This window comes from Dama dama, chromosome 22 (genome assembly GCF_033118175.1).
Source record: "Dama dama isolate Ldn47 chromosome 22, ASM3311817v1, whole genome shotgun sequence".
Classification (NCBI taxonomy): domain Eukaryota; kingdom Metazoa; phylum Chordata; class Mammalia; order Artiodactyla; family Cervidae; genus Dama; species Dama dama.
In genome coordinates this window covers 17481183-17501602 of record NC_083702.1, presented here as the reverse complement: position 1 = coordinate 17501602, position 20420 = coordinate 17481183, and the positions used below count along the sequence as shown (strand labels likewise).

The 20420-nt window shown below is 45.2% G+C and overlaps 1 protein-coding gene across 1 annotated transcript in view; it reads left to right on the top strand.

Annotated features, from left to right (window-relative positions):
- LOC133043711 (uncharacterized) overlaps positions 1 to 12914 on the top strand; it is a 234134-nt gene extending 221220 nt beyond the window's left edge. Inside the window, 13 exon segments of the mRNA XM_061124863.1 lie at positions 1712 to 2020; positions 2110 to 2427; positions 5693 to 5785; positions 5859 to 6173; positions 7382 to 7696; positions 8042 to 8083; positions 8171 to 8485; positions 8744 to 8776; positions 9336 to 9473; positions 9862 to 9954; positions 10219 to 10263; positions 10742 to 10885; positions 12708 to 12914. Of these exon segments, the coding sequence (XP_060980846.1) occupies positions 1712 to 2020; positions 2110 to 2427; positions 5693 to 5785; positions 5859 to 6173; positions 7382 to 7696; positions 8042 to 8083; positions 8171 to 8485; positions 8744 to 8776; positions 9336 to 9473; positions 9862 to 9954; positions 10219 to 10263; positions 10742 to 10885; positions 12708 to 12853 (2306 nt within the window). The 3' untranslated portion in view covers positions 12854 to 12914.
- The last annotated feature ends 7506 nt before the right edge of the window (positions 12915 to 20420 follow it).

The window sequence follows — 20420 nt, the reverse complement described above, 5'->3', positions numbered from 1 at the left end:
AACTCCCCACCAGACCAGTTTGATGTCTTTCAGTTTTATACTCCATCCATTCCCGGTTTAATCTACCACACATCCCACCCACACTCCACTCCTACAGATGTTCTTCCCTTTCAGAGTCTCCTTTCCATTCATTTGTAGCCTTTAAGATTGTTCTCTTGTCTGCATTGGGTAAAATGGGAAAGGGTAGCAGGGTTAGGTGACCAGATGGGAGGAGCACAGTGGATAAAATGTGTCAAAAACTTGGACAAATGTTTTCCTCAAGTCTATCTTTCATCTGTATTGAGGTTTTGCATTTGGAAATCTCTAAATTATAAGTGGCTTGTTTGCTCTCTGCTCTCTTTCTCTCCTTCTCCTTTTTTTACTGCATGCTAGCTATTTCTCAAGAATCCAAATAGGAAAGGAATATGCAGTTAGCATATACATAGGATTAAAATACATTAAATTATCATCATTTCTTAGTATTTGCTAAGATTGCCATGTCTTAGATTCCCATGTCTAGTAGAAAGTAATCAAACTCAGCTGATTTGCATAGTCCCACTGAAAACTCATTCTCTCCCTTGATAAATCCTAGGCTTTCAAGAAAGATGGCTAGGACCAGCCCCTCCCTCTCCTATGACTCTCTGAACTTTCTTAATATTCAAACTCATCTATGGACAACTTCTTTTCACAATCAAGTCACCTAAGAAATTCTGGGAATTTTTCACCATCAAGAATTATGAGAAATAATTGTGCTGTTTCCAATGCCAATATGTGTGAAATTATAATAGGCTTGTTACAATATACATCAAATCATAATAGGCTTGTAGACTTGGTATGATATCTAGTTTTCCTCCTGTGAGCTGTAAGTCTGTCTACAGTCTAGCCTGAATTAATAGATCTCCTGCTATGAGGTTCCCTTTCCTCAGTGACTTGATTATTGACTCCTGAGGGAAAACTGGCCAGAATTCTAGCTCCAGAAATCTCAGATGGGCTTCTAATCTTGTCTGGCTCTTAGTCCTCTAAACTATTGAATCCCATAAACCTACTTCACTCCAGGTTAGTTCAGCTCTGTGCTCAAGTCTTATGCCCACTGTGATGCAGTTTCCTTGGGCCTTGTCGTTTCCAGGCCCCTAGATGAGGAATCCTCATCCTTCAGTTCAGTTCAGTCGCTCAGTTGTGTCCGACTCTTTGCGACCCCATAAATCACAGCACACCATGCCTCACTGTCCATCACCAGCTCCCGGAGTTTACTCAAACTCATGTCCATTGAGTAGGTGATAACATCCTGCCATCTCATCCTCTGTCGTCCCCTTCTCCTCCTGCCCCCAGTCCCTCCCAGCATCAAGGTCTTTTCCAATGAGTCAACTCTTCACATGAGGTGGACAAAGTATTGGAGTTTCAGCTTCAGCATCAGTCCTTGCAATGAACACCCAGGACTGATCTCCTTTAGGATGGACTGGTTGGATCTCCTTGCAGTCCAAGGGACTCTCATCCTAATCAACCTCAAAATATACATTCTTACTGACTGCAAATTTTTCTGGGTTTCTTTTCATAAACCTGGTCATGAAATTATTGATACAATTCTGACACTAACTGTCAGCTTCTCTCTCCATGCCCCACTCCTAGAAATGAAACGCTTTCACATCCTTGCCTATGATGTGCTGTTTCCAATGCCAAGCGAGGACTATGAACACTCACAGGGTTTGTTGCTGCTGTTGATTGTTTCCCTTAGGATTTGTGCGTCTGGCTGGAGGAGAAGGACCCTGCTCAGGGCGAGTAGAAGTGCATTCTGGAGAAGACTGGACCCCAGTGTCTGATGGGAACTTCACACTCCCCACTGCCCAGGTCATCTGTGCAGAGCTGGGGTGCGGGAAGGCTGTGTCTGTGCTGGGACACGTGCCCTTCAGAGAGTCAGAGGGCCGGGTCTGGGCTGAAGAGTTCAGGTGTGAGGGGGAGGAGCCTGAGCTCCGGGTCTGCCCCAGAGTGCCCTGTCCAGGGGGCACGTGTCACCACAGTGGAGCTGCTCAGGTTGTCTGTTCAGGTGAGATGTAGCGCAGGACTAACCTCCCGCACACTCTGTTTGGGTTTTTTAAAAATGAGATTTTGCTGAAATCCAGTGTTCTCTACCAGTGTATGCAGAAGTCCGGCTCATGACAAATGGCTCCTCTCGGTGTGAGGGGCAGGTGGAGATGAACATTTCTGGACGATGGAGAGCGCTCTGTGCCTCCCACTGGAGTCTGGCCAACGCCAATGTTGTCTGTCGTCAGCTCGGCTGTGGAGTCGCCATCTCCACCCCTAGAGGACCACATTTTGTAGAAGGAGGTGATCAGATCTCAACAGTCCGATTTCACTGCTCAGGGGTAGAGTCCTTCCTGTGGAGTTGTCCTGTGGCTGCCCTGGGTGGTCTTGACTGTTCCCATGGCAACACAGCCTATGTGATCTGCTCAGGTAAGAGAGGGGGGAAGGGCTACTGGTACTCAGGATGCTCCTGGAGTGAAATGTCCCCAAGAGCAGAGAGAGAGGGAAACATGGCTTCAAAAATCAGATATTTCATGGCGAAATCTGCTTCCTCTCATTGTTCATTCATTTTTCTCGTCAGGGCAAGAAGTGTGAAGGGGAATAATATATTTTTAAGCAGTATTATTATTTACAAATACCCGTAGAAAACAAAGTACCAGCAGTAAGTGTAGACCTCAGTCATGGTCCCCAACCCAGATAAGCCCAGAGACTTTCCCAGCACTACAGAGTCACTGTTGCCTCCTAGTAACTATGTCCTGTGTCCTCTCCAGTGAAAACAGTTTTAACTTCTACTACCATCAAATATTCACTGGAAGTACTGATGCTGAAGCTGAAATTCCAGTATTTTGGTCATCTGTTGTGAACAGATGACTCTTTGGGAAAGTCTCTGATGATGGGAAAGATTGAGGGCAGAAGGAGAAGAGGGTGTCAGAGGATGAGATGGCTGGATGGCATTACTGATGCAATGAACATGAACTGGGGCAAACTCCGGGAGATGGTGAGGGACAGGGAGGCCTGGCATGCTGCAGTCCATGGGGTCACAAAGGTTGCACATGACTGGGCAATTGAACAACAACAATAACAAAAACCATAGGATATTTTATTGATTTTTGAACTTTATATAAAATCATGCAGTATGTTTCTTGTGTGTCTGACTTCTTTGACTCAACATTATGTTTGGGATTCACTCATGGTGTTGATTGTAGCAGCTGACTATTCATTTTTATTACTGTAGAGTAGTTCTTTGAATGGTCCACATGAAAATATACTGAGCCATTTGACTGATGGTAGAGCTTTGAATTATTTTCTGTCCTTGACTATTACAAATGTGATGCTACAACTTACCATGACAATGACTTTGGGTGAAAATCTATGCTATTTATTTAATCCTTGGTCTTTTATTTTCATTTTCTTAATGGTACCATGTCCTTAGATGAGCAAAGATCTTAATCTTAAGGAAATATAACTTACTAGTTTTTCCTTGTATATTTAGTATTTCTCATATCCTTTTGAAAAGAACTTTGCTTACTCCAAGACCATAAAAACATTCTTCAACAGTATCTTATAGAAGTTTATTTTTCTCTTGCATATAATTGCATATTCCTTCTGAGATTGATATCTATATAAGATAAGGGTCAAGTTTCATATTGACATCTAATTGACTCAGAATCTTTTTCTGAAAAGATTTTTGTCTCCACTGTGTGCCACCTTTGCCATAAGGAGAAGGGCATATGTATCTAAGCCTTTTTTAGACTCTCTGTTCTATTCCATTGTATCATTTGTCTGTCCTTCCACCAATACTGTATTTTCTTAATTATTGTAATTTTATAGTAAGCTTGGGTAATTTTAATTTGCAAGAGTTACTTTATATTAACTACCTATGTTGCCTTTCTTGCCAACTGTGTTGGTCATCCTTGGCCTTTTACATTTAAAAAAATTTTTGGAATTAGTTTATTTTTCACCAAAAGAAACTTCATAAATGTATTTTGATTGAGATTATATTTAATCTACCAGAAATTTGAGGATGATTGACTTTGACAGTTTTGAGTCTCCCAATTCATTGACATGACATATCCCTCCATTCAGTTAGGTCTATCAGAGGTTTTGCCCATCTTTTACTAGGTTTTCTCCTAGGTGTTTCACTTTTTTGAAATTATTTGTATTTCTTTTAGTGAAAGTGTCCTAGGTTAATTCTTTCTGACTTATTTTCACCTTTTATTTATTTTTTTATTTTGACCTAATTTGAGACCTGAAAGTTGCAAAAATAATGTAAAAGTCCCCATATGACTTTTACCTGAATCTCCCAATATTAGAGTTTTGCTTTAATCTTCCTCTCTTTCTCTCTCTTTCTGTCCCCCTCCTGCCTCATTTCTCCATAAACATGTAGAGTCTCTCTGAATTAGGTTGCAGTCATCATGTCCTTTTATCCCTAAAATAATTCAAGAAATTTCCTTGTTAACCAAAGTTCAGTCAAGTCCTCAGCTGACTTCAACCCCAGATGACATCTAAGTGCAACTACATGAAAGATCCCAAGACACAACTGCCAAGTTGAATCTTTCTCAAATTACTGAGCCAGGAAGACTTAAGAAAGTGAAGAGTGTGTAGATACATATATAGCTTCAGAGGCTGTTTTTATAATTTGTTATACAGCAGTGTAATCGGAACACTTGCTATGTGGCCTGCACTTCTAAATAGAGGTGCATTTGTCCTATGACCTTCCACTTTATTGATTCTCCCTTATGCTGAGCTAATGTGCTGATATGCTCATTCTTTAGTTCTTAATTTCAACTAGTAAGTTTTTCAGCTCTAGAATTTTTATTTGTTGTTGTTATCATTATTTTTTTTTCCATCAGGGTGCACATTTTGTCAGTTAATTCCATGGGCACCTTAATCAAGGCTCTTTAAGTTCTCTGTCAAGTAACTCTAGTAGCTGAGTATCCTGGGGAATTGTTTCTAATGTCTACATTTCCTCTTGGTTTCTCATGAGATGTATTTTCAATAAATATTTTTAAAAATACAGACATTGTAGATGACAAATTGTAGAAATATTTTAGAAAGAGTTTTATTTTGCTTCTTCTATTTAGGGATAGATTTAGGGACAGAACTTATTTAGTTCATTCTTAGTGCTTGAGACAAAAATTGTGGCACTGTCAGAAGCAGAACTCTCCATAGCGAAGGAGAACACTACAGTTATGAAAATTTTATGTCTATGTTAACCTGGTCTTCCCTAAAGGCTCAGTGGTAAAGAATCCGCTGGCCAATGCAGGAAATACAGGAGACAGACATTTCGATTCCCGGTTGGGGAAGATCCCCTGGAGGAGGAAATGTCAATCCATTCCAGTATTCTTGCCTCGAAAATTCCATGGACAAGGGGGCTCATGTACTACAGTCCTTAAGGTCAAAAAGAGTTGGAAACTACTGAGCAACTGCTGCTGCTGCTGCTAAGTCGCGTCAGTCGTGTCTGACTCTGTGCGACCCCATAGACGGCAGCCCACCAGGCTCCCCTGTTCCTGGGATTCTCCAGGCAAGAACACTGCAGTGGGTTGCCATTTCCTTCTCCAACTGAGCAACTAAACAACTGCAAAAACTGCTGTGTTACATTTTTCTTCTCAGACCCCACTGCTTGTCATTATTTAGTTTAATTCAGTGTCCAGTTTTTCAATCACCAACACCCTGATCATTGTTGTTTCTGCAGGAAACCAGACCCAGGTGCTGCCGAAGTGCAACGACTCCATGTCTGAACCAGCAGACTCTGCAGCCTCAGAGGAGAGCGCCCTCTACTGCTCAGGTGAGGGTCCCACAGGACAGAAGACCCTTTACAACCCGGTCACCACCCCACTGTCCCATTTCTCTCTCCTCAGACAGCAGACAGCTCCGCCTGGTGGACGGGGGCGGTCCCTGCGCCGGGAGAGTGGAGATCCTTGACCAGGGCTCCTGGGGCACCATCTGTGATGACGGCTGGGACCTGGACGATGCCCGCGTGGTGTGCAGGCAGCTGGGCTGTGGAGACGCCCTCAATGCCACGGGGTCTGCTCACTTCCGGGCGGGATCAGGGCCCATCTGGCTGGACGACCTGAAGTGCACAGGAAAGGAGTCTCACGTGTGGAGGTGCCCTTCCCGAGGCTGGGGGAGTCACGACTGCAGACATAAGGAGGACGCGGGGGTCATCTGCTCAGGTCAGCACTCCACACTGTCCACAGCCTCGGGGAGGGGTGGGGCCCTGGAGGACGGGGTCTGAGCCCCGATGGAGAGATGCTGAAAGGACCAGAGTAGGAGGCTTCCTCCCACGGAGCCTGTCTTTCCAGTAGACCTGAAGACGAGGTGCTTTCACTTCCTCCTGCAGCAGCTGAGATTCTGGTCCTTTCTTCTCCCCAGTGTTTCCTGGCAGAGCTGTTTCTGGTAGTTAACACTTGAAAGCACGGCTCTTTCTGCAGTTACCTGTGGTAGTAACATCTTGAAATCCTGGGCTCCCCCAGTTGCGCTAGTGGTAAATAACCTACCTGCCAATGCAGGACATGTAAAAAATGCAGGTTCAGTCCCTGGGTTAGGAGATCCCCTGGAGGAGGGCATGACAACCCATTCCAATATTCTTGCCTGAGAATCAAATGGATAGAGGAGCCTGACATAGAGAAAACTCAGATTTTTCCTTTACAGTTCTGTTTGCTAGGAGTCTGAAGAGAGTCTCCATGGGCCAACATCCCAGTGTCCACAGGGCTACATTCTGCCTGGAGTCTCTGGGAGAACTCCTTTCCCAGCCTTTTGTGGTTTCTGTGTGGGCTCATTTCTTGGCTCAGAGCCCTCTTCTTCAACAACAGTGCCTCTTCCAACCATTCTCCCTCACTCACATTTCCCTCTGACTGGAGCTGGAAAAGATGATGTATTTCTCAGTGTAGTGGGTTTAAAGTTGTGTTAGACAGGGCTCACATAGTTACTCCTCAATATTTGAGCTTTATCTCTCCATCCCAAGGTCCTCATTAATCACATCTGTAAAGTCTCTTTTCAAAGGTAAGGTAACATGTTACAGGTTCCAGGATTAGGCTACAGACATCTTTGGGGGGTCTGTTATTCCATCGACCACCTCAGTGTCCACATCACATTCTGTTCTTTTAGAAATTTTGTCAGGAAGCAGGAATCATTTCCTATCACTGCAGGTGCCCAAGTTGAACTTGCTCTCTGTTCATATCTAAATTGTTGTGGTAAAAATAGGTGTACAGACGTTAATGGACAAAGTCAGGTGAAAGGGAGGCAAAAGTCAGTCTTGTCACCCAGTGGGCATCTCCTCTGCTGGGTCAGGGATGTGTGGTCACTATCTCTGGGGGAGAGGAAAACCCAGAGCACTGAGTGCAGTGCTCACTGTGTTCCATCCCCTCCGTTTCAATCTTAGAGTTCCTGGCCCTCAGGATGGTGAGCGAGGACCAGCAGTGTGCTGGGTGGCTGGAAGTTTTCTACAACGGGACCTGGGGCAGTGTCTGCCACAGCCCCATGGAAGACATCACCGTGTCCATGATCTGCAGACAGCTTGGCTGTGGGAACAGCGGAAGTCTCAACTCTTCTGTTGCTCTCAGGGAAGGCTCTAGACCCCGCTGGGTAGATGGAATCAAGTGTCGGAAAACTGACACCTCTCTCTGGCAGTGTCCTTCTGACCCTTGGAATTACAACTCCTGCTCTCCCAAGGAGGAAGCCTATGTCTCTTGTGCAGGTGACTTACTGTCTGTTTCTGTGTCACTCCCAACCATGTAGGATGCCGTTAGTATGATTTCATATTTTCAGATCTAATGGATGGGTTTTGGTTGAGTCTACAAAATGTAGGTGTATATTTGTATTTGTCTCTGTGTCTGTTTGCTTTTGTTATGGCAAGCAACTAATTAGATAAAATAAGTTCAGCTGCTGATAAGATACAGTGAACCTCTCAGCCAAGCAGATGATGTAGCTTCTGTGGTCTCTTGTCATTTGGCTGTGACAAAAAACCTTAGATACTCATGTTTGGGGACAAGACCACCCCCAGCTGTCCGTGAACCAGAGCTTCCCATTGTTGCTTCTGCAGGAAAAACACCCAAGAGCTGTCCAACTGCTGCCCCCTGCACAGGTACGTCAGCCCCGCCCCCTCCCCAGGGCTCCCAGGGGCTCCTTCCTCCCACCAGGGGAGTCACAGGAGGGGCTGCTGCCTTTTCAGACAGAGACAAGCTCCGGCTCAGGGGAGGAGACAGCGAGTGCTCAGGGCGGGTGGAGGTCTGGCACGGCGGCTCCTGGGGCACCGTGTGCGATGACTCCTGGAGCCTGGCAGAGGCCGAGGTGGTGTGTCAGCAGCTGGGCTGTGGCCCGGCCCTGGAAGCCGTGCGGGCCGCGGCGTTTGGCCCTGGAAATGGGAGCATCTGGCTGGACGAGGTGCGGTGCGGGGGCCGGGAGTCCTCCCTGTGGGACTGTGCTGCGGATCCCTGGGGGCAGAGCGACTGCAAGCACGAGGAGGATGCTGGTGTGAGGTGCTCTGGTGAGTGGGGGGCTCGGGGTCCATCCTGGGTGAGCTGGGGCAGCACAGGGGCAGTGGGCTGGGCCTGGCATGGTCGGGAGTTTATGTTCAGACAGCGTCCCAGGGCTGGGACTCTGATCTAGGACTGGGGAGCTGGGAGGATTGGACACTGGTGTTTTTGAGACTGAGGGAGGGAGGGAGACAGGTTTAGAAGGGGAAAATGGGCTGCCCTGCTTTCTGGCCAATCACCCTGCTCCAGTCTGCTATTTTTCTCTCTAGGTGCAAGGACAACATTGCCCCCAAATATAGCAGGTACTGTGGTCCATTCACAGGCAGGAGAGAATACTCAAATACTGGGGGCCTGTTCTGTGGGCTCTCTGATAATTCAGGAGAATAAAGAGCCTGAGGAGCCCTGGCTGGTGGGGGAAAACCAGGGCGTTATGCTGGGGAAATCCCCTGCCTTGGTTCCCGGGGTCAGAAGGTTCTCATGCCTGGCGTCCAAGTGAGTCTGGTTCCCGTGGTGCAGATTCTAAGGTTCTCCCACCTGCCCCTGAGTGTTTCTCCTCATCAGTGAGGTGCGGGTCCCAGGAATGTTTGACGCTCTGTCTCCTGAAGCCCAAGGAGAGGGGATGAGCCGGGTCCTCAGAGGCTGTCTCCGCAGGGCAGCTCCCTGACAATCCACGGCTCTGCCTTGGCTTGAATGGAGTTGACTCGTCTTAGGACGAGACCCAGAGAACTGCAGTCACTGTCAGTGCACTTGGGTCTGAGACTGGGATGCCATTGTCCGGAGCTCCCTAGAAATGCTGACACAGGGGGTTTCTCTGTGCCTCTGTGTGACCTTCTTCACACCCACTTGCCTTGTTCTCCTTAGGGACCAGAACAACCTCAACTCCTCTCCCTGGCATCTTCTCCCTGCCTGGGGTCCTCTGCCTCATCCTGGGGGCCCTTCTCTTCCTGGTCCTCGTCATCCTGGTGACTCAGGTGCTCAGATGGAGAGCAGAGCGCAGAGGTGGGCTGCAGGGGGAACTGGGGACCAGGGAGCGTGTGTGCAGGCAGGAGATGGGGCAGGTGTGAGGAGGGGAGCCTGGGCCAGGTCTCTGTTCTGTGTTGCAGACTCCATGTGCTCTGTGCTGAGCTCTAAGGGCTGAGTGTACAGAGGTTCTTAGGACTGGGGTGTGAACTCTCATAATTCGTGGCCTCTCCTATGAGACCAGACAGAGTTGGGGCTGAGCTGTATTCAGGGCTAGATGAGGGAAGAAGGTGCCGACACAGTGCATGGGGTGGGAGTTTAAGCCGAGGCCCTGGCAGCCCCTGTGTGAGCACTGGGGAGATAAAGGTGGGCCGGCTGGACCGGGGTGTCTGGGGCGGCTCCTCTGACTTGCAGGGGGATCTCTCAGCCTTATCCAGCTATGAAGATGCTCTTGCTGAAGCCGTATATGAGGATCTCGATTATCTTGTGACTCAGAAGGAGGGTCTTCTGGGCAGCCCAGGTAAGTGTCTCTGTCTGCCCTCCTGGGACCTCTGGTTGTTACCACCCACTGACTGTGCGGGTCTTCTCAGCATCTTTAGACCCCATGCATGCCCCAGGCTCACAGAGGTGGCTCCTCCAAAGTGGTAGGACGGCCTCTCAGAGCCCTGAGAGCGCCCAGCCTACACTGCAGGAGTCAGGTCTGTCCCTTCTCAGCCTTAACACAGGCCCCTTGGGGGTGGGGAGGGTCATTCTGTGTGTCGTGTGATGTTTTTCTCCACTTTAGGCTTCCTGTCAGATGGTGAGGAAAATGACTTCAGGTCCGCTCCAGGTAATAGAGGTGGACCCGCCTCAGTTGGGCTTTGGGGAGGAGAGTTTTCCTCATAGAGACAAGATGAAAGGGAACAATCTTCCTTTGATAGACCAGAGGCATCCCTGGTCTCCAGATGGGGTCCATCCTTTCCCTTCTCTGGCTATTCTGTGATGTCTCACATTGGGGCTGGGCTCTCTGTGTCCAGAATCACAACAGGCACACAATGTTTTTAAAAATAACATCTGGAAAGCACAATTTGTCAAAATACTTTAGTAATGCGCGATGGTATAAGAGTTCATTTGAGAAAGATGTGTAAACTCATGCTTTGGATTATGGACACTTCAAATTGAAACATGGTCTTAGAGAAAAAATCTTTTGAAACAAGGTGCCTCTGTTTAGCCGCTCAGAAACTCTTGGTCAGAAGGGATCTTAGATATTTCCCAGATCATCCCACTTATACTGTGGTTTTATCTGACCCCTGCTCTGCCCTTGGAAGCCCCAGATCAGAGGACTGATGCCCCTGGTGAGGATTATGATGATGCTGAAGAGGTACCAGTGCCTGGGGTTCCTCCTGCCTCTCAGGGTAGCGAAGAGGAAGTGCTCCCAGAGAAGGAAGATGGGATGAGGTCCTCTCAGACACGTGAGTGGTGTTAGCTGACCTTTTGCAATCTTCTTTCTGTCCTGGAAAGGGCGAATTTGAGCTCCTCAATGCCCAGCCTCTCTAGAGTTTCAAATTTGTTTAATCGCATTCATTTGATGGCTCAGATGGTAAAGAATCTGCCTGCGGTGCAGGAGACCTGGGTTTGATCCCTGGATGAGAAGATCTCCTGGACAAGGAAATAGCAACCCACTCTAGTATTCTTGCCTGGATAATCCCATGGACAGAGAAGCCTGGTGGGCTGTAGTCCATAGGGTCACAAAGAGTTGGACACATCTGAGTATCACTTCACTTCTCAACCATATGCTGTCTTTAATGCTGTCATACTCCTCGGCAGTGAAGAATCACTCTACTTTTGACATTTATGTATCTATACTGCAACATAAATTTTCACTTTATATGTAATATGCTTGCATTAGAATTTACAGATTAGGGCATTTCCTGACAATCCAGTGGTTAGGACTCTGTGCTTTCACTACTAGGAACTGAGTTCAATCCCTGGTCAAGAAACTAAGATCCCACAAGTTTTGTTCAGTGGCCAAAAGAAAAAGAAAACTTATAGATTACTTGAGCATATTTATGAAATCCAAAAATAGAACAAATATTTGATAACACCTCTGTGCTGTCTTTTTTTTTTTTCTGTGCTGTCTTATACATGAAAGGTAGCTAGAGATTTTAAAAAATGTACTGCAGTATTGAATTTGTGAGTCATTCTGATAATTTAAGATGAGCTCTGTTTATATGTCAGCATTAACATGTACAAATCTATGATACATGGCCTGTCAGTCAGTTCAGTCGCTCAGTCAAGTCCGACTCTTTGCGACCCCATGGATGCAGCATGGCAGGCCTCCCCGTCCATCACCAACTCCTGGAGTTTACTCAAACTCATGCCCACTGAGTTGGTGATGCCATCCATCCTCTGTCATCCCCTTCTCCTCCTGCCTTCAGTCTTTCCCAGCATCAGGGTCTTTCCCAACGAGTCAGCTCTTCGCTTCAGGTGGCCAAAGTATTAGAATTTTAGCTCAGCATTAGTCCTTCCAATGAATATTCAGGACTGATTTCCTTCAGGATGGACTGGTTGGATTTCCTTTCAGTCCAAGAGACTCTCAAGAGTCTTCTCCAACACCACAGTTCAAAAGCATCAATGATACACGGTGGCCTTAACATTAAGCCAATTAGGTGGGTCATGGACACAGAGTTTGAAGTCAGCTAAAGTCTAATTTGCTCCAGACATTTCAGTAGCCGAGAGAAGACACTCATTCTCTGGAAAAGAACTTTTCTCCATCTGAGGGCCTATGTGGTCCCTGGGGAGGAGCCTCTGTGGATGCACCTGTGATAGTATTTGTGGACATTTGGGAACAGGAATCAAGTCAATGAAGAGCAGAGCTGGTTTGTGTGTAAGGAACTCAGATTTTCCCGTCTCCACTCTCTCTCTCATTGTAATTTCACGTTTGTCTGTTATGAGAGGAGAACATTTAAATTCATTGTTATGCTCTTACTGTTCCTGGGCATCTCCTACTGATTGTGTGGCCTGGAGGCAGGTCTTCTCAGAGCCCCTGTGTGAGCACGGGTCTCCTGTGATGCAGGGTTTCCACATGAGCTGAGGCCCCAGAGACCACATGGACTGGATCTGAGAGGACAGATGGGATCCAGCCTCACTGTAACTGATGTGAAATAAGCTGAGTCTCCCGCCCACACCTGGGTCCCAGGGATGCTTTGTCATCACCACATGTTTAACTTGCTTCCACAACACTGCCTGGTCCCCTTGTCTCAGTTCTAATCATACTTCTCTTTCCTCTTTCAGGCTCTTCTCTAAACGTCTCTAGAGAAGAAGCTAATCCTGGGGAAGGAGAAGAGAGACCCTGGCTGCTCCAGGGGGAGAAAGGGGACCCTGGGTACGATGATGTTGAAATCAGTGTCCCAGGAACATCCTCGGTGACTTTCTGGTGATGTTGTATTAAATATGAGATGAAGCCTCAGATATTCTAATTGCCTGTATTTCAATAGAGTAATGTTGACCTGTAATTGTGTTACATGAATATTGCTCAAAATGAAATATTCTGAATAAAGTAACTTTTTTGCTTTGTTGGTAATTTAGCAAGTTCCAAGTCAGATGCTTTTAGATGATTGATCCTCAAACACCTTTTTCCTCAAAGGAAATATATGATGAGTTCACTGCCCTGTTTTCTCACACTCTTCAAAAGCTAATGAGGTCATGACTTTGCCTGGGATCACAAATGCTCCAGGTCACTCTAACTTAGAAAAAGGATCTAAACTTGGTCCACATTCACACTCCTCTTCCTAGCAAAATGAACTTCTCAACCAAAAACTATAGTCAGAACGTGAAAATAGTGTTATTTTATTTGTTGGGAATGTTTAGAACTCCAGGCCCTGGAGACAGCATCTCAGTAACTGCGTAAACTGCTCCAAAAAGGCAGGAGGGCAAGTCAGGCTATACCTGAGTTTGCAACAAAGGGAGCAGGAAGTCTGAAGATCAAATATCAGATATCAAGTTAAGGAATTTAGCATTCTATGTATGTGAAGATGCAAGCCTCTGGACTCACTGAATTCAATTCTTTCATATGCATATCAGCTATCTGGGGTCAATCCTGTTTCTTTGTTCACCTTAAGGAATGGCAGATGGCTGCTTCTTGCATTCTCCCAGCTCCTCAGCAATCACCATGGGGAGTGGCAGCATCCCCATATCATAGTTTTGGGAGCCCTCATTTACATTTGGAGACCAGAAATCACTGATGGCTGTGACAAATCTTGTTTATTGATACGGCAGCAAATATTTTCATTTCACAAACTCGTGGAAAAAAACTAATCCTGTGTGTTATTTCCTGAGATGTCATATCACCTGTTTTTAACCTGTTCTTGGGCACCAGAGTTGGGGTTGTTTCAAAGAGGGAAGTTGGCTGGTGGGAGAGAATAGATACAGCTTTCCTTATCCTGACTAAATTTTCACAGGTCAATCTGCCCAGCTACCTCTTCCTTTTTCATCTCTCATTCCCTAGGTTACTTTATCTGTTTATTCCTCAAGCTGAGACAGACTCCTCCTTGCTCTTCTCCCATGTCTAGTTGGTTATCAAATCCTTATCAATCTATTCTTTCCTCTCCATCAGTTCAGTTCAGTCCCTCAGTGGTGTCCGACTCTTTGCGGCCCCATGAATCACAGCACGCCAGGCCTCACTGTCCATCACCAACTCCCAGAGTTTACTCAAACTCATGTCCATCAAGTCGGTGATGCCATCCAGCCATCCCATCCTCTGTCGTCCCCTTCTCCTCCTGCCCCCAATCCCTCCCAGCATCAGGATCTTTTCCAATGAGTCAACTCTTCACATGAGGTGGCCAAAGTATTGGAGTTTCAGCTTCAGCATCAGTCCTTCCAATGAACACCCAGGACTGATCTCCTTTAGGATGAACTGGTTGGATCTCCTTGCAGTTGAAGGGACTCTCAAGAGTCTTCTCCAACATCACAGTTCAAAAGCATCAATTTTTTGGCACTCAGCCTTCTTCACAGTCCAACTCTCACATCCATACATGACCACTGGAAAAACCATAGCCTTAACTAGGTGGACCTTTGTTGGCAAAGTAATGTCTCTGCTTTTTAATATGCTATCCAGGTTGGTCATAACTTTCCTTCCAAGGAGTAAGCATCTTTTAATTTCATGGCTGCAATCACCATCTGCAGTGATTTTGGAGCCAAAAAAAATTAAGTCTGACACTGTTTCCACTGTTTCCCCATCTATTTCCCATGAAGTGATGGGACCAGATGCCATGATCTTAGTTTTCTGAATATTGAGCTTTAAGCCAACTTTTTCACTCTCCTCTTTCACTTTCCTCAAGAGGCTTTTTAGCTCCTCTTCACTCTCTGCCATAAGGGTGGTGTCATCTGCTTATCTGAGGTTATTGATATTTCTCCCAGCAATCTTGATTCCAGCTTGTGCTTCTTCCAGCCCAGCGTTTCTCATGATGTACTCTGCATATAAGTTAAATAAGCAGGGTGATGATATACAGCCTTGACGTTCTCCTTTTCCTCCTTGGAACCAGTCTGTTGTTCCATGTCCAGTTCTAACTGTTGCTTCCTGACCTGCATACAGGTTTCTCAAGAGGCAGGTCAGGTGGTCTGGTATGCCCATCTCTTGAAGAATTTTCCACAGTTTATTGTGATCTACACAGTCAAAGGCTTTGGCATAGTCCTCTCCGTCACTTCCTACTATTTCTCCAGGATGCTGCTATTTCTTGTCTCTCCAGTTATCTCTCCTTCTAAGTAAATTATATCAGCTTACATATCTCTTCAAGCTGATGAAGGGTATATTGGTGCTTACCCATACCCTGCATCCAGGTCAGACAAGAGGGCAAGAAAGACCTAAGCAGATGTGATCTAGAAGAAAGGATGTAGACAGAATGATCAGGAACCTTTGACTACTTGTTTTAAAGATGTGGATGGAGGGGTCTGATATGACTAAACTCTTAAAGGAAGAATTTCAGACTAATGGGCTTCTCTGAAAATATACTGTTTCAAGATTGCTTTAATCTGGCTACATGATCCTGCTGTGATTCTTGAGGGTAGAGAGAGCTATCATGTAGGTGTGCCTAAGTCAAGATTACATTTACCCACCCCCCCACCCCCCCCACCCCCCATTCCATTGTGGACATGTGGAGAAGCTGCTGATCTAACATAAGACCTGAGAGTGGTGGCCTGGATGTGAGCTGAGCCCACCCAGTTACTTGGTTGATGCATGATCCAGGGCTCCGACCTACACTCATGCCTTCAGTCCTCATAGTTCTAGGCTGTGCTTGGGGATGGGAAGATGCCTAGGACTTCTCCCAGTGCAGCTCACATGGCCATTCACCATTGAGAAGAGATGAAATAAATGACATTTGATGAAAGAAACAAAGTATATCCAACAAGAAGTTCCGTGAACTCCAAGAAAACACAAATACACTATTAAACAAATTCAGGAAGAGACTATGTGAACAAAATAAGATTTTTTAATAAAAGTATTTATTATCATTTTTGTCATTGTTTTTAATTTTTGGTTGTACTCGATCTTTGTGGCTGCCACCAGCGTTCTCTAATTGTGATGTTGTAGCCACGCGTTCTGGGAAACAAACTCACTCAGAAGGACAATGCAGATAGTGGAGTGAAGTTTATTACACCGGCGGGCCCAAGGCAGAGTCTCCTCTTAGCCAAGAACCTTGACCAGTTTTTCTGAAAACCTTATATACCCTAAGTGTATGTGCCCAAACCCACCTCCCCAAATTCCCTGAAACTAGTCTGAACAAAAGAAAAGAAAGATAAAATCAAAGTTAACCCGTGATTCATATGCCTTGAGTGAGTGAAGTCGCTCAGTCATGTCCAACTCTTTGCGACCCCGTGGACTATAGCCCACCAGGCTCCTCTGTCCATGGGGTTCTCCAGGCAGGAATACTGGAGTGGGTTGCCGTTTCCTTCTCCAGGGGATCTTCCCAACCCAGGGATCGAACCCAGGTCTCCCACATTGCAGGCAGATGCCTTATCCTCTGAGCCACCAGGGAAGCCCCTCATATGCCTTAAGCCTAGGTAGTTAACAGTGGACAATTATCAATAGGCCTGTGGTCATACCCCAATAAGCATAATAGGATTCATGATTCTATTCAGTTACACAGATAATTAGGGTATTCTTTCAGGCAACAGAGAGTCTAGGTACGAGCCAAATGATAAATCATATGAATACCCTGTCTCCTCCGTTGAGTCTGATTAAGACTTAACAAGAAGCCACATGTTAGTACATTGTGGTTTGACTTGTGTATCCTTAGAGATACAGATTTGCACCGTTTGTTGTGACATGTCTACTGATAATAAGCTCCTTCTTCTTGAAAATCAAATTTTGCCTTGGTAGTTGCTGAAAACATTTGCCTTTAAAACAAAAATATCAATTAGCTAAACGATTTCTTCAAAAACAGTTCTTTATATTTGTGATAATTTCTTTTAAATGTCTGGCACAGTGCCATTCAGTCATTCGATAAACATTAGTTGAGCATCTATTAAGTTACAGAGACTGGAAATGCAGAGCTTATACACAAGTACAGGCCTCACTCCAATTCTGGGCCCTGGCAGAGGCCTCGGTTAGCATGCCCAGATGGGGAAGAAAAAAAGAATCTGTTCACAGACTTTTAAATGTTAAAGGAGGAATGCATTTTGCTGTGTTTCTAGTGTTCTTAGCCTGGTCTGCAGGCTGGACTCAGCTACGCCAAAGCTCCATGTGTAATAGAGCATCAGTTCATAGAGTTCAAGTTTGAACAACCATTCAGCCTTTGAACCCTGAGTGCCACCCCAGTGGCACTAACCTTGGGTTTAAGAGTGACCACCCACAAGAACTGAATAGCTCAGGAGTTAGTACATCAACTGTGAGCCGAGGTGGATTAATCATGAAGCTAGTGAGGCTTCACCTTCAGGGTCTCTCATTGCACCAGCCCCTCCCAGGCCTGGAGGCGAGGGAGGGCTCCCTAGCTCTGTGCTCACAAGGACATAGGTTTTCAATGAGCCATTTTCTTGGGTTGAGGAAAAGAAGCAATTCAGTAAGATTATTTCTTGCCCAAAGGTGAAGAAGTTAATTAATTTAGTGCATGAGCACTAAATCCAGGAATCATATTTGTTCTGGAAATCAAGAAGAAACTGAAGAGGTTTAGAAAGCGCATGCTGCCTTTTCATTAGTACAGTATTGATGGAAGGGTAAGAATAAGATCAAAGATTAACTAACTCAGAGGAAAAGAGAGCTGTTTAAAAATGAAGGTCAAGATGCTAAGAGTCAAACTGAGAAAATGGGAGCCTGACTGTCAGCACTGACTGATCTAAAGGGAAAAGGAGGTGTACCAGGTGTGGGTATTCTTAAACAGGACTTAGATGTTGTTGGTCAGTCAGAGACGGTGAGACTGGGAACCAACCAAGCCCAACAGAGGAAGCAAGGTGAGACCTGAGGGAGCAGCTTGGGATGAAGACACAGAAGGAAGAGGAGATCCAGGAAAGTACCTGCTTCACGTGACAGATTCTGTCTTCTTTTAAAGTGTTCTTTGTCCTTTGTATCCATCAGAATAGACTCTGCTCTGCTGCTGGAACAAGTGATCCCCAAATCTCAGTAATATAAACACACACACACACACACATACACACATGTACACACACACTCATCACAACCTACAGATGTCTGTGGTCAGTGAGGCTCTTGCACCTGCACCATCTGGAACGCGGAGCTTCTGGGGCAGGAAGGAGAGAGACTAGAGTCACACTTGGGCTTTTCATGCCTCCACTCGGAAGTGACACAGGTGTCACCACCCACGATTCATTGCTCAGAATGAGTCACTGAGGACTAGAAATGCAGCCACTTGATGAGCATTACTGTCTATCACATCCTTCAGTGGAACAGTTTTTTCTCACCTTGGAGAAGCTTCTGAGGTACAGTTTTGGGCAGAAGTTGAATGTGATCTGGTCCTCCCTGAGTGGGATCTGAAGGCATTTTCTATTTGATTGCTTCATCTGGTGTGTCTCTGACTCCTTACTCCACTTAAGTCTGTGCCGAGTGGGATTAGTCACATCTGTGTCTCCGCTGTCTCCCTCTTCTCCCAAAGCTATCACTAACTGCAGGGTTATTTTCAGCCTTTGTTCTTGCATTCATTTCTTTAATTATCCAATATTTCTTAAGCTGTTACTATGTGTGTTTACTTGGCCTTAAAGAGACATTGAAGAATAAGACATAGTACTTGCTCTCAAGTACTTGCTCCAAGCACATCTCACTGTGGAGACAATAAGAAAATTTTCATAGACTAAATAGACACAACAGTAATTTTGAGCTAGAATGATCAGAAAGAGCTTCACAGAGGTGACAGCTCTGTGCGTTTAAAAACATATGAAGATTAAAAAAAAAAAATATGAAGATTTAGAAATACCTATTTGTAGTGGACTTGAAAATGTGTCCTCCGGAATTTACGTATGCATAAATGTAGTATTTTCTGTTTTTTATAATTGATTTAATCTTGCTCACCTATAAGGGGTATTTGTGTAATTAAAATTTTCATTAAAATTAACAGATTCTCTCATTTAAAATGTGTCCTTCAACTTAATTCAGTAATAATTATCTCGCTGATTCTTGGTTCCCTGCCAAAATTGGTTTTTCCACAGATATCTTCCACAGATATCTGTTTCTCCTCCCAAGATGGTGTCTGGGACAAGGTAGTTTCTTACTCTCCAGTGGCAGTGGGGAAGCATCCTTGGTTTGCAGGCTCTCCATATGGAATCAGCCTGTCTTTGACTTAGTAGCTTTGATCTGTTCTGGTTTCTGGGCATCAGAAGATGGGCCTGTGGAGAAATGAATGAGGCCAATTCAGTGCCAAGCACTTTGTTAGATGTTGCTGATCATAGACTGCAAAGTGCTGAACAGTGATTGCCGGGGTCCAGCCCCAGCAGGATCCAGGGGAACCCTCAGGATGAACAGCGTCGGCGAGAGAGAGACACGTAGGACCGGCCTTGATAGGGCCAAGTCTGCTAGGGAGAGAGAGAGAGAGAGAAAGAAAGAGACCAGACCAGGAATATGCAGCAGAGTCTGGCAGTTGCTTTATTTTTTACCGTAGCCTTTATACCCTAAGTTGGTACATTTCTAAGGGGCAGATAAGCATACAGACTTAGTTTAACATTATATCAGCTTTTCCTTCACAAAACCAGGTGTGCTCTGTATATTTTTTGTTTATGAGAGTCTTTTCCCATAGATTTTTTATACATTATCTTCTGGCCTTGAGGTTAGCAGAAAACAGAAGGTTGGCAGTCTCATGGTACAGCAAGTTGTAACATAATAGAAATACAATCTTGTTAACATAAAAGACAGTCTTTTTGCAGAAATTCTCAGCTAAATTTATCTAAAAAGTTTAACACAAAGACTCTGTGGCTCTGGACAGGCAGCCCCTGTTTAGCACTCCTGGTTAAAATTAACAATTATCTTATTGTTTTTACACTAGGGCTAAACTCTTATTTTACTAGATCTTTAACTATATTAACAATAGTGTCCACTGCACAACCTCAGCACATTAACATCAATCAAACGTTGATCTAATAACCGCTTTTAAAACAATATTTTTTGTATTCTCTAATAGGGCTTCCTCACCCCCCAAAGGGCTTTGTGCCTATTAGGGCCTTTTTTATGGTTAATCTCTATGTATAATATCTTTTGGCTTTCAGGCCTGTTGACAATTTATGGCTTGCACCTGGTGCAACTTTAAGCAACTTCAGTAGCCGACCCTGTCTTTTTTGTGGTTAATCTATTTTCTTTCTACTAGGTGTCATCTCCATGGGAACTAGATAGGATTACATTTTTACAGAACAGAAATGCAAAGGATTTCAAAAACAGCAGATATGGCACAAAACAGGCTCTTAGTCTAAAAGTTAATTACCTGCAAGAAGTTGCCAGCTAATCTCTATCTAAATTATTTTCTATTAGGCACATTTGTGGCTATAATATTTGTGGAGCTTTTCTCACCCTGC